A 14,424-nucleotide genomic window follows, 5' to 3' on the forward strand; every position below is an offset into this window, starting at 1 on the left:
TCTTCCGTCTCTATTTCTTGGCCTCTTTGCTGGCCTCCTTGATCGAGGGGGGTGGGGGGTGCACAATTAAACCCCATATTATCTTTTGGAATTTTCTTTGATGGTTCTTTCAGTGTATCTGCCTCTTCTTGCGATCATCTGTTTCTCACAATGAACACTGTTCCCTTTAGGACCACACTGGAACTAATGCGTTCTGTCATTAATCTGTACCAACCATGGCGCACTGCTTACAGGGCTTCATGGAGTTGAATTTTATTGTTGCTCCAAAGATACCACTGACAGTGGTTGGGGGTAAAGCACATCATGTGTCTCAATTTCGATACAGTTGTGTGCAGATTTAGCTCAACTCCCCATTGTTTCTGTAGTTTTGATTTGTTGTGCCCATGAAGTCAAACCACTGGAACTGAAAATACTGGGAAATGATCTACTTTCATTGACTTGAATATGCCAGACATGTGATTAATTTAAAACCGTAAGAGGAAAAAAAAAAAGACCACGAATGGCCTTCCTACAAATTTGGTATTGGGTTGTCTTATAAAAGAGATGTGTGTATTTTTTTGATGACATCAATATACTTCACTATACTTCAGATTTTGCAATGTTGAAATCCATTTGGAAAAAAATTGTCCAATCATCATAATTTCCCAATAATGACCCTTATATATGTTAAACTGTTCTATTGAAATATACATGAGTGAATTTGCATATGTGTACGATTTTTTTTTCAGTGTTTCCTAAATGTATTTATCCCTCCTAATTCAGAAGGATTTATTTCAACTCTGCTATGGCCTGTTTATCTCCTCAGCAGAGAATTGGGACGAAACGTCTGCACTGTAATTCCTACCAGTGGTGAAATTATAGGTATTGTCGGATTTATAGCGGCTTTCCAAAAAGCCTTATGTATTCATATCATATGAACATGAGACTTGCAGACTGCTTGCCAGATTTGAAATTGTAATAGTTTTTATTCTCACTGAGAATGTGTCAGTGTGTTAGACATTGAGGTCTTGCAGAGGTTAGTCAGAAGACGTCTAGGTTTGGAGAAGAGATTCGCGCAGTTGTTTTTTCCCCTTTCACAAAATGTCCCAGATTGCTCTTGAAAATCACAAAGCAAACCTAAAATGTGCACAGCATGTAATAGCATATGGAAAGACCTGACAGCTGAATCTTCAGATGATGCAGGAAAAACTAGTACTGGCCTAGTTTGATTTGAACAGCATGTTGTACCGTGTTTCACAGCCCAGCAATCGGTAGATGCATACTTCCACACTGTAATGGTACTTTATTATTTTTTGTCCCTTAACAAAGCAAACCAAGCCATTTAAGGGTACTGTTATCTGAATCTTATACCCACATGTCTCAATAAAGGGCATTATTAATCATAAAATAAACGTATTTATCACTTTACATTTTTTTAATGCCTACTATTAAATAAATTATAGGGACATTTTTGTTCTAATCTAAATGTGTAAGGGTAATTAAAGGTAATTTTCAACAGGAAAAGTACAATTATTACTGTATATCTGCATGGCACTAGTAGTTTAAATATGCGGTAAATATTTTGGCATATAAACTACCATTTTGATTAAAGAACACAATCCCTACTAATTCAGTTAGACCTTTTCTTTTAGCTGTATCAACAAAGGAAGGAGTTGAAAACTTGCATTGTGTAGCGGATCGTCATCTTTAACTTCATTAAACACAGATATGTTAGTCGGGACACAACATACTCCGTAGGTACAAGACTACATGCTATAAAGCCACTAAATCATAAAATATCAACCTTTATCTGTATATTGTACATTTAAGTAGTGTTAATTTACATAATTGGTGAAAACTATATAAGAATTGTAGTATAATGTGTTGTTGTTATTGTTATGAACAATGAATTCCTACACTTTGTCATCCTGGTCTAATTTAACTTGTACAAATGCTTTAAGACCAGAATACAGTTCTTCCGGGGTGGAACATGATAGGTTTGAGAGAATTAATTTGCAAAAGAAAAGTATAATCACAGAGAATAATGTGTAAGAGTACTCTTCTTGGGGTGTTTACGCTTAATGTATTTTTCTTTTTAAAAATAAACATTCTGCGTTATTTTTGGAGATGGAAGTCTCCATGCTTTACAGGTGTGCTGAAGGAAGGGAAGTAGGGAAAGATGAGGCTTCAGGGGATTGGGTTGCTGTACGTTGCTTGTTAATCCACAAATGCATGGCTTTAGTATTCAGCACTGTCAGTCTAGCAACTTCCACAAAATCTAAAAAATTAATCACACAGAGGAGAGGGGGGGAGGAAGAAGAACTCAAAGAAACACCCTGTGTATCTTCAGAAGTTGGCCTTGAAAGACTGTCAGCAAATAGACATATCCTCAGGGCTCTGTACTTTTATCGGTTGTCAGGAGTAGCAAAGGTCTTGGCAGTATTTAATAGAGAACTTAATTACATTTTATATCCTCGACATTAATCAACAGCTGGCACGTTTTCCTATGCAAGTGTTTGAATGATGAATGAAATGCTTCCAAATGTTATTGTTGCTTTTTTTTATTCCTCAATCTTTTCAATCTAGATTATTCAGACAAATTGTGCATTACTTTTTGCTGCTTTTACCATTTCATACACCCCAATTTGCAGAACAAAGATTACGGAAGCTGGTACCAGTTATCATAACTATTACTGCCTTAAGAATGTCTGTAAGAAAACAAAACCCTTAGCTGGCTGGGGAATGTCTGCAGAGTTGTTGAGTGATGATTGTTTTTAAATGTAAAACACTGTGGAAACTTTTTTGGGAGGGGCGGGGGATTAATGTGAGTCTCATATGAGGGATTTTAATAGCTTGTAAAACTAACATGGTTTCCTTCACTGTCATTTTTCTAGGCCGAGACTGCAAGCACAAAGGAAATTTGCTCAGTCGCAGCCCAACTCCCCCAGCACAACCCCTGTCAAGGTGGTGGAGCCAGCGTTACCCACTCCTGCATCTCAGATCACTGACCTCTCCAAACGCAAGCCCAAGACGGAGGACTTCCTGACGTTCCTCTGCCTTCGAGGTAGAAACCTGTTGCACGCTGTTGTTTTTAGGCAAATTTCACTCGACAGTCATGCTTGTTTCCATTCTAGGCAGACCCTTCTGCTTTTTATTGTGGAACACCAATGGGTTCTCCAAATGAGACATTGCATTGAGTTTTGGGCTTCCACTAAAGAACTGCAACAAGAGAGCCCTTTGATTTATTTATTTATTCCCCTCCTGAGTGTTTGATTTTTAAATGATTCAGAAAGCAGCAGTTATAGCACAAATTGTTCAAGTCCTAACTAACTAGTCCTAACTACAGACATTGTGGCTTTCTTGTATGTGTGTTGATGAATTATATAGCCTTTTCGTTCAGCTAGTGTTTTCCACTCCATATGGATGTTGAAAAGTAGTGGGAAGGGTGGCGATCCTGCCACTGGTATCAATGAAACTGAATGGAATTACTGAAGCCCAGCACTGGTATACAGTACCTTTATTGTTCAGGCCGAGGTCTGCCAAAAGTGCCTGTCGAATTAGGACTTAACTGTGCTTTTAAGAGAAAAGTTATTGTCCTCGCCGTGTTTGTTCAGCTGTTGGAATTGTTTAAACTGAATTGCAAGGGGAGTGCACCGAACAAAGACGGCTGCTTTTGGTCAATTAACCAATATCAATCTATAATAGAACCATGTTTTTTGGTCACACTGTGGAGAGGGATAAACGGCAGCTGCTGATACAGCATACTTAACCCACAGAAGCTCCACTTGTAATGGTGTGTTTTTCTGCTACGTGGTTCCATTATGGACATAGAAACTATACATCAGGCCCCCACTGCACACCCTATTTTGGGATATTGGAAACCACAGAGTAGATTTACAGCGTACACTGATTTTATAATGGTTTTTGACTTACTTAATGCCTTGTATATGAGCTAGAGTGCATTTTAATCTCTGATATAAAGTCGCCTACAAAACAATGAATAAAAAACGAGCTGTGTACGGTAGTTAAACCTAGCAGGGTTACGAGGGAATTGCCGTACGAGCTGAGCACTTTCAACCTGAGTAGCTGCTGGCTAAATCCTGTGTAGGTTCCATCGATTCGGATAGCATGCCAAACACTTTTGGAAAATGACAGTCGAGTAGCCAAAACATTATCAGCCGCCGAGCCTCAGTGGGGTGCCTACCCACCAGCACACGTGTAGAACAGAACAAACACACTCCTCCTAGAAAGTCTACTTTGGAACAGAGATGGCTAGGTTTTTATCAGTTTGCCAGTCCAAACACAGAGTTGTTTTTGTTTGTTTTGTTAACAAAGTTAGTTTTCGGTTGAAGTAGAACTTTTCATTTTTAAGGTTTTAAACATTTGAGTCTGTATGAGAGTTCAACAGCCTAACAAGTGTTGCACTCTCCATTGGCACTCTTTAACTACAGACACTTAAAGGAAGAATCTGATTATTCTTCTCTGGGGAATGAGAAATAGCACTCTTTTTTCTTTTTTAAATAGCCTTCCAATTGTACCGATGATGGCATAGTTAGGTTAAGAGGTTGTCTCCAAGGTATGAATCCGGATCATCATGTAATAAAATATGCTGCAAAACACCATGTGATGTTCTGCAGTAAGTGTTCAAGTGTTCCTTGTATAAGCTACAGACCTTAGCATAAAATTAGCTCATACATAACCGCATAATAATTTAGTAGAGCTTTAATGCTGTGGATTCAGTTTATAAAGGATTGCAGGGAAATCGATTCCTTCCCTGATTTTTAATTTTTATTTAAAATTTTATTTAAGAAGGGTGAACAGTACTTATTATCCATGAACAAAGCCAACACAAGACTTTAACTACTACAATTTCAATCTGAGTGAGGCTTTCTGATACATAGTGGCATCCTGAGCAGTATCTTTTAAACATCAGCTCCAATAACAACACCAACAAAAACGTACACGACAGAAAGGTCTCTAGTATGAAGAAAATTGAGAATTGTTCATGTTTTTTAAAATCTGGCAACTACAAGCTTTTTTTTTTTTGACAACCACTTTAAAGATTTAAAACAGGCACAAGAAAACCCACTAGGGACTGAAACGGCATAAAAAAATAAAGTTGAGTTAAAACAAAGAATTCACAACTTCAGATTCACAACTTACATTTACCAAAAACCAATACAAATGCCACAGAGAACCTTCAAAAGCATTTTATATGTGTTTATCATTTGGTGCAGACAAAAGTGTCGCACATTAAAGACTTTACCCACTTAGGCTTTTGCTTCTACCATTAGCATACCAATTCTCATGCTGTACAAATAAAATCAATTTTCTTCATATTTTCCCAAGTCTAACAGATGTTTTGTTCTTGTTACTTGCGGGCAGCACTGTCTGTAATGTACACAATCTGTACTACAGCAGAGACTGGTTTATAGGGCAGGGATGTGGTGGCTCTGGTTTGCTGTAACCTCAGTCTCATTAGTCCAAGTGAAGAAGAAAAAACAAAAACTGCACATTTTCAAAACCGTGGTTAGCTAACTGGGGCTGTGAAGGAGCACTTTTTTTTTTTTTGGTGGCCTGCTTCATTATTCTGGTGTTGAAGACATTGGAATGTAAACCCCACCCAGCCGACCTCCGTCCTATCATCTCAGTGCCAGCATTATTTATAGATAATGTTCCCCAGCGGAGAATGGGCACATTTTCCCCTGATCTCATGTAGTTTTAATGGAATTTTTATACAGGGGTTTTGTGCTTTTTAAATATATATATTTTTTTATTTAAGCTTCATGTGAACATGCTGCTGCAGTATAGAGTTATAACAGACTGAGAGGGGGGGATACACAGATGACCCCCATGTAGCTAGACGGAGACAGACATAAGGGGCAGTGTTTTATGTTTTGCTTTTCATGTTTCAAAGCATCCCCTGGCTTTGATTTTCCTGCTGACGTTCTTTAGATGGATACTATATTAAAAAAAAAAAAAAAAGATGAGGATTAAAATGGTTCTCATCCCGTGTGGGTGCCTGTTTCCCATTATCTAGTCTTTTTAAACATTGTTACACTCTACTTTAATTATTATTATTTATCTTACCTTGGAACAACGCAACCGTGAAGCTTGAAAACCAGTTCTGAAAGAGAATCAATTTAATTCCTGGTAAGCAGCAAAACGTTCCAGCGTGTGACAGGTCATTCGTACAATCCAGTTACAGCTCACTTCCAGTACTTAAAAAAAAAAAAAAAAATCGTATCTAACAAAACAAAAAACATGGCAAATGTACAAGAACCGCTCAGCCAGACAATGCTATAAAGTCCCTTTAAAATGTGCCATAAGAAGATAAAAATTCCAAGAAAATAGTAATAAACCTCAACTGTGGGGGAGTAGATTTCCCTTTTTTAATCATAATTAATTTTGCTTCCGTTTGCTTCCCTCTTCCTGTGAGAGCAGGGGTAAAATATGCTCAGCAATTCTTCAGTATCTGTGTCCCCTGTTGTCATTTCTTTGCTGACATTTTCACCCGACATTTCCAATTGCATGTGAAAGCCTACTTGGTGTTTCTCTTGTCTTTCATTACAGAGAACGTTTTTTTTTTCTTTCCCCTTTGACCATTACTTCAAAGAGGTAACACCAGGGGGCCATCACACCTATGCAACTGGTGTACCATCAATGAGCTGATTTAAACGCAACAAACGGGGGGGAAAAAAAACACAACGACATTCTGGACTTCTGCATCACATTCTGCAGCAGATCAGACGCCTCCTGTTAAACACGCACTGTGCATTGTGTGTGTGCGAATCACATTTGCCGTTGTTCAGTCCTGTGTTTGTTACAGTGGCAATATATTGGAGCCTATAACAAGATGGCTGATTTTAAATTCAATTAAATCAGCTCTGGGACTTCACAGGCAGGGAACAGACTGATTAAATTTGTCCATGACTCTTCAGCTAAGGGCAAGCGGGGTTAATGGATTTGCAGAAATTCAAAAATGTAAAAGTTTTTTTTTTTTTTTTTAAACCTTCATATACTGTAGGATACTCTTGCATCTGACTGCTAATCTTGAGACCATTTTTATGCAAAGCCTCCTGTTAGGGACACTGTACTGGTAAACAGTCAGACATATGATAGACAAATTCTTAGTCACACAAAGAAAGAAGGAACAGTTTTATTCCACTCATTCATTTATTTTAATTTCCCAGAAAAAGTTTCTAAACGTAAATCTCAAACATTGTGTATAACAAGACCAAGCAAGGTTCTTATTCAATATAATTAAATAACTTTTATTTTTAAAAAAAGGCCTCCTAATCCATGCAGACAATTACAATTTAGTCAAATGTATCAATCTTTTTTGGTATCCTTATATTTACAGAAACTGCTAAAAAAAAAAAAAAAAAAAACTGTCAGCATTATAAACATGTCATTAGTCAGGGAGTCAATGTCAGTGAAGGAAAATCCTGGAAGTTCAAGTAGTTTAATGTCCAAGTAGTTTATGACACACTAGGTCAAAATGGAAGCTTGCTAGGAAGATCTACATTTTCAAAATAGTTTGAAGACAGATTGGTGTGCTTGCCCATAATTAAGATTGTTCTTTTTTTTTTTTTTTTATAATTGGTAATTCTCTGAATCATTACGGGTTTTGCTTGAGTAGAGTTGACAGGCCCTGTTCTCGCTGTGCCAGATGCTTAGCTGCGAGTCAGCCTGTATCAGTATCATAAATCCCCTCAATATTCCTGGTGAAAGGAACTCTGGTTATAAGATGCCACGGACCAGGAAGCCTGTCAAATTATTTCTGGCTTGGGCTCTCCCGGGGCCTGCAATAAACAAATCGGCAAGAACTGGAGTCTTATTTTGGGTTTGAAACATTTATACGACTTGGCTGCTGGGCGGTTTTAAGTTTCCATCCTTGACGTGTTTCTCAGCGAAAAAAAAGGCCCAGCCCTTTTGCACAGTAGCATTCTACAAAGGATGGTAAGAGAGACTGACACATTTCAGTAAAGAAGGTCACCCTGACGCTGTAGTAATGGCTCCTGTGGTGCCTGTTTTGATTTTCTCTTTGACCTTTTTATACCACAAGAGAGTCCTCCACTTTGTGTGTTCCCAGTCTTTTTCTCGATACAGAAATGCATTTTTACATCATAATGAATTGAAGGTCTTTCATGCTTTTTGCCTTTCTTTCCAACCTATGTGTCAGGGTGAGAATGTAACTGCTGACTCGTCCAAAGAAAACGGCTGCAGGGTTTATTTTATTTATTTCAGTGCTCTGGGTACATTTGCATTTTAAACTCTTGCTGGTGTGTAATGCGGCCCTTCACTTTGTAACCATTAGATTTAGCTAAAGTAAACACACTTCAGTGTTAAAACCAAATAGTACTAGTTTGAAAAAAAAAATACGTTTCTGTATTAGTATTTGAAATACTGGTGCTCAATCATGTAGACATAGTGTGCATAAGTATGACCCCTAGAGTTGGGCCTTTTAGAGCAAGGCCTAGTTTTTTTTTTTGTTTCAGAATATTTTGTGGCTCAAACCCTACCATCTGTAAAACAACAATAAATCCCTGTCATTCGGGGGCCGCAGGATAGAGTGGTGGTGAAACAGGGTTATTATTCCTAACCTCCTTATTAAATAAAGTATTGTAAAATTGTCTGTGTGTGTATGTGTAAATAGCCTTTATGATGTTATGATTAAAATGTGAGGCAGGAAGCTGGGTGTGATAGACTTTCAGTAAACTCATGGGTGACATGCAATTTGCAGCAGGAGAGGAGCTGTACTTGACATTTCGTTTAATTGCTACATTTAAAAGCCCAACCGGTTGGCTCTCCCTCTCTGTTCTGTATGCTGGTACTTTAAAGAGGAATCCTGTTTTTCGGGGGCTAATGCAGATGGCTTATGTGGGCTACGTGCTCATTATTTGGCTTGAATGTCTTTTTTGTATTTGACATGTGTAGACATTCAGTAGTTTTAATGATCGTTCTAAGATCTGCCTGTGGTCACCATGAAACTAATTCTAGTTCTACTGTGCGTTTAATTGCAGGCTACTGTACCTGGCACAATGAAGGTTAGTTACATTTATACACTTCTCGATAGTCCTTAGATTAGATAGTAGAAACCTAACTGCATATGAAATTGGTAGAAATTAACATTCCTTTCACAACTTCCACTTGAAAACCCACATGTTTAATTACTTATTCCTAGAAATGATAAATACCATGTATAGTTGTATATATTGTTTTCCACATTTGATTTATTCTGTTTTCTTGGTGTCATTCTTTGTATATATATGCAAGCCTGTTTTAGACATTGAATTCCCTTTTAAACATGGTTGCTGTTGTGAGAAATTCTAAACTTGATTAAAAAGATTTTAAGGGTACCATTGAAGCACCAAAATAATGCCATTCAACCCCAAGGTTAAAGAGTGTGTCGCTGTTTCCTTGGTAACAGTGGATTAGTGTTCGAGTCGCCTTTGAGCTGTCAGTGCAGCCTTGAATCAAGGCATTAAAAACAAAAGTGCTCATGAGCCCTTAAAACTAAAATGATAATATCTAGAGGGAGAGAATGTGTTTTCAACTTGTGTGGACCATTGTCAGGATATTCTGTCATGTGCCCCGATACACACAAAGTCAGTCTTGGCTGTTATTTGGAGATTATCGCAAGTCTTAGGGGCCCTGACCTCCACAAGTTTGCTCATGTGGGTCCATGTCCACTATTCAACAGCTCACGAGAGACATTCACGCTAAACTGATGAATTAAAAAAAAAAGAAATCTCGACGTTTCAGTTCTCAATAGGCTTGCAAGCCCAAGCTATAACCACTAGCAGAAAAAAATAAATAGGTTTTCTTTGTCGAAGCTTGCAGCTCACACGGGCTCCAAAGGGATAGATAGAATAAGAACTGTCGGCCCTTGAAGACTGTTCACAATGTCTCCCGTAATAATTAACCTGCAGGTCGATATACTAGCTGTTCAGAAAAGAAATATTTGTCTGGTCTATGATACTGTGGAATAAATAATGCAATTGCTGCCTTATGGATTTCTAAAAGGGTTTATGTCTATGTTAATTGTCCACTTAAAGTTCAAATCTGCGCCATACATATTTTTTTAAGGCTCATAATTGCTTTCTGAAAAGACCATTATCAGGATCAAATCTATCAACCCTCAATTATATTCAGTTTAAATCAGCTATACATAGATGTTAAGCATGCGTTTAAGTGCACATTGCTCTGAAGAAGCACATCCTACACACAGGCCACATCACCAGGTTTTATGAGTCCGTCATTGGCCCTGGACAGGGAAATAAATGCAGATTTATCTGGCTGGCTAATGAGTCAAAATTTATAGAAGTGTGCCAGTGAATTGAATTCCAGTTCATGCTTAATTTATGAGGCAATACTAACACGGAAGTAGGTAATCATAAATGTTATCTACATAAAAGCACTAAAGGCGCTGTCATAATGGGTTAATTAATGGCTGTCATATCGGGAACAGTTGATAGGATTTCGACCATTGCCAGTGTTATTCCAATCTTTTTTTCCCAGCCCCAAGTACATTGTTAATAATAATAATTTTGCCACTATTTACATGATGCTGGAAAAATACATTATAGGTCTGGGTCTGTCCTGCCACCTGAATACAGAAGCCAATCCATGGTTGCAGGCTTGTTCAGAAACCGATTGCTTGTGGCTGCGGGAATGTATGCTTGTTGTGCCAGTGGCAGAGAACGTGCGCTGGAAAAAAAGTGGTTCTAGTGTGTCAGGGTTCTAGTGTCTAGTTTGCCAATCACAAATTACACATCCAGTACTCATGGGCTACAGAGTGAAAGGGTGAAGCTTCTGGCCAACAAAAAGCCACCATCAAGTTATGTCAATTTGGCGAATGTGTTGCTATTAAACCCATGCCCTGGCTGAAGAAATCTTATGTGAATGTAAATTAGTTTTTTTTTTTTCAGCAGCTACCGATAGGCGTCCTGATTTAATTAAAAAACACAGATTTCATTCTAAAACAGCCTTTCACTCATTCATAAATCGCTTAGCAACTGTTGCTTGTCTGCACAGTTAATTTAGTGTAAATGTAATTTGCATGAATCTTGTAGTTTCGAGACCAAAATGATTAATTAGGAAAATTGGAAAGTGCTTTTATGACTGGAGATTGTCTTTCATACTCTTTTATTATATTTCAAATGGCAACATTTTGTATGTATAGATTTTTTTGACTGATTAATAACTAATCTATATAGTTTTAATTAATGCTACCCTATTTATTTAATACCATTATTATTTTTCCTTGACTCAAGTATCTTTTCTGACAATAGTTTTGCCCATGCTCTGCAAACATTGCACTTTTTCTCAAACTACTCTTCTGAAATTAAACTGTAACCAATCAGCAAAAAAGTATCCTGCACTACTGATGATAACATAATTACATCCACATCCTTTTTGTAGATTTTCCTTGTAAGTGTGGTAGCAACTGTTTGCAATATTAATATATAGTTAACTTTATAGGTATTTTTTTCAGATGCTGATATGTAAATTAACTAAATACAAATCAAGAGCCCTTCATTTCATGTAAGCTGGAGTATGGTGACAAAAATAAAACCGACAAAAATTGAGAGAATGCATGATCCACTTTGAAGATGGAAAGAGAATAACCTTGGTATGCAAAAACAGAGCTGTTGTGGAGTCATTATTGATGTTCTGAAGAGATGCTTATTTGGGACGCTCCCCAAGATTACCAGTTGCTTGAGTGTTCTGCCATTTTCAGTTACACAGTCTTTCCCTTCCTCCCAGGCACCCCTGCTTTGCCTAGTAATATGGCATACTTCGGAAGCTCTCAGGATGAAGAGGATCTGGATGAGGAAGAGGAGTATGAGGATGTGAAAGCAGCTGCCAGCATAGCGTCTACGTCCTGCTCTTCCACTCCTAGGAAGGGGAAACTGCAGGGCAAGCACACGCTGAATGGACATGGTACGTCACTGTCTCTGCCTGTCTTTATCTGGCATCCTCCTCGGTTGGGAGTGGGGTGGGGTGGGTAAGAACTTATACTAAATTATGTTATATAAATGTCATTTTGCACCTTTGTAGCAGAGGTAAACATTATACCTTTAGGACTTTTTGAGATCTTGCTTCATAAGCATTAATCTAATATTCAGCAGCATGTGCATTGAATTAAACAACGCATTGCAATTTGAAAGTAATTAAGACAATGTAGTAATTACTGATGTGTGTATGCTCATGCATCATACACATTTATCTTATCATTTAGTGCAGCACAGGAGTTCAACAAAGCATGTTCTATTATAAAACAAATGTATTTCTGCGGAACATTGGGAGGAAAGTAATTGAAACAGAGCTGGAGAGTCCTCAAATTTTAGTTTAACTCATACCTGCTGTGCTGGCAATTTAATCAGTCAGTTGACTTCAAGAGGGAACTGAGATTACCTCTTCCCTTGGTCTAGTCATTTAAAATTGGTTACGGAAGAATTCAGATTATCCTGAATTGCAGAGCTTCTTGTATCATTGTAAAGAAAAGGAACCGCTACTAAAAACAAATCATTTTAAAACCATGCCATGCCATGCTTCCTTGCTGGAATGGACTGTAGACTGTTAAGAGGGTTGTATTATACGAGAGGGCGTCTGGTTGGATCAGAAACTGATATTAACTGAATTGTACTTGAGAGGCACAGTTCTGCTAGTTGTATCTCAGAGAATAAACACAACACAGGCTGGCCTCTGCTGCTACCTACGCTGTTGAACTGGATGAGGATCAAGATTAAAATGCAAAGCGATGCTGTAATGCTTCCTATTTTTAGTGTAAGTTGGCCAAGTCAGATTTAATATACCACTGAAAGGTACTGTACGTTTTAACAACCCTTGTATATTGTGTCAGTTTCATCTCATCGAGTTGCACTTTCTAAGGAGCACTGGGTTGACGTGATGAATTTCAGTGTAGAATTATACATCCGTGTTCAGGTTTGTGCTTTTTCTTTGCTGGCATTTGTTGCATTTAACACGTAACTGCATGCTCTTTAAAGCGTATTTTGTAAAGATATCTCATTACTTATCACCTAGTCCCCTTTTTAGATTAAACCCTACTTTTTGATGGATATGGTAAAGAGTAAATTCTGTATTTTGCCGAATGTGAACGTATATCCATACATATTCATTTTGGTTGAGAAATGTAGGATACCTTTTAGTGAGGGAAACAAAATACATACATGAATAATGTGCTTTGGTAGAATGGGACCGCTACACAAAATCACAAACAGCAGCTCTAACCAGAAACAGAATGGCCCTTTTGTTCGTATTGAGGTTTCCCATCGGCCTGGTAAACACCTGTAGAGTTATCACCCTGCCATTTCATGGACGTTGCTGCCAGTGACGCAAATCAGCAAAACAAGCTTTTAACAGAAATACCACACTCTTCGGCAATGCATGTAGACTGTGTCTAGTGGTGTTGCAGAGACGGGACCAAAGGTCACGGTCAAGTGACAGTGTTGCCCTACTAATCACTTGTGTTGTCCAATTTGTTTTTGTTACACAGAATAACATATTGAAATGCCTTTTTGTTTCATGTTGTTCAGCTGAATGTTTAATGTAGCATATGAGCAAACATGTTTCCCGCAAGGAGACATGGGAGGACATGTGGGATAAAATCAGATGTTTCCCTCTTTCAACTCCAATTAACACCTAGCAGGATACATGGTAACAATGTGTTTATTAATTTGTGGCACAGCTGTGACTAAAGGCAGGAACCGCTGTAAGATGCATAGGTCATGGGATTTTCCTTAAGGGGAATGGAAATGCAATATGGTGTTGTGGGGGGGCAGGTAAACATTAGCATTGTTATGTTAAATCTTCTCATTATTTTGTACTATTAATCCATGTATGTCACTCCAGGTATGACTTGAGCTGATTCCATAGGTAATTTAATGTTTTTGTCAACCATTTCCACATATAAAACATATGAAACTCGAAATGCATGATAAGGGTGTACATATTTTTTAGAACCAGTTTACGTGGAAGCAATTATGCATGGGGCTTAAGTGTGCCCAAAGGCATATAACAGCTCCACAGTTATTGAAAGTATGAAGTCATGCGGTGACTTTAGTGAAAGCGGTATGGTTAGAGATGTGGTGAGAAGGTTTCTGCCACTAAGTTGAAAATTGCACACTTTGAATGCATTGTACTTAAGAGTATTAGCCACACAGGAAAAAAAAAAAAAAAGTTAATGAAAGTTGAAAACACAGGAAGTTCATTCTGCATTGGTTAGTATCAACTTTTGGTACTAATGGGGGTTGCACATGTCAACTCAACTGAAAGGAGGATGACTGGGGATTAGGTTTTTGGGTCAGTTGTCTTATGCTCTCTCTGCATACAGCTGATTTCCTCCTCACATTGCAATCCATATTCTGTATATGCTTTTGAGCTAGTGTAACTGTTTATGCTTTCTGTAGCACTCAT

General features: G+C 38.0%; 1 protein-coding gene across 3 annotated transcripts in view; it reads left to right on the forward strand.

The window, feature by feature from the left end:
* The window catches only part of LOC136760464 (protein Jumonji), a 139,622-nt gene that overhangs the window by 94,876 nt on the left and 30,322 nt on the right, over positions 1 to 14,424 (forward strand). For 2 of the 3 annotated variants that reach the window (XM_066715873.1, XM_066715875.1), the window contains exons 4-6: positions 2,874 to 3,043; positions 9,006 to 9,029; positions 11,752 to 11,928. In XM_066715873.1, the coding sequence (XP_066571970.1) occupies positions 2,874 to 3,043; positions 9,006 to 9,029; positions 11,752 to 11,928 (371 nt within the window). The remainder of the gene's footprint in view (positions 1 to 2,873; positions 3,044 to 9,005; positions 9,030 to 11,751; positions 11,929 to 14,424) is intronic. The other variant, XM_066715874.1, reaches the window with a different exon arrangement.

This window comes from Amia ocellicauda, chromosome 10, assembly GCF_036373705.1.
Source record: "Amia ocellicauda isolate fAmiCal2 chromosome 10, fAmiCal2.hap1, whole genome shotgun sequence".
NCBI classification, from domain to species: domain Eukaryota; kingdom Metazoa; phylum Chordata; class Actinopteri; order Amiiformes; family Amiidae; genus Amia; species Amia ocellicauda.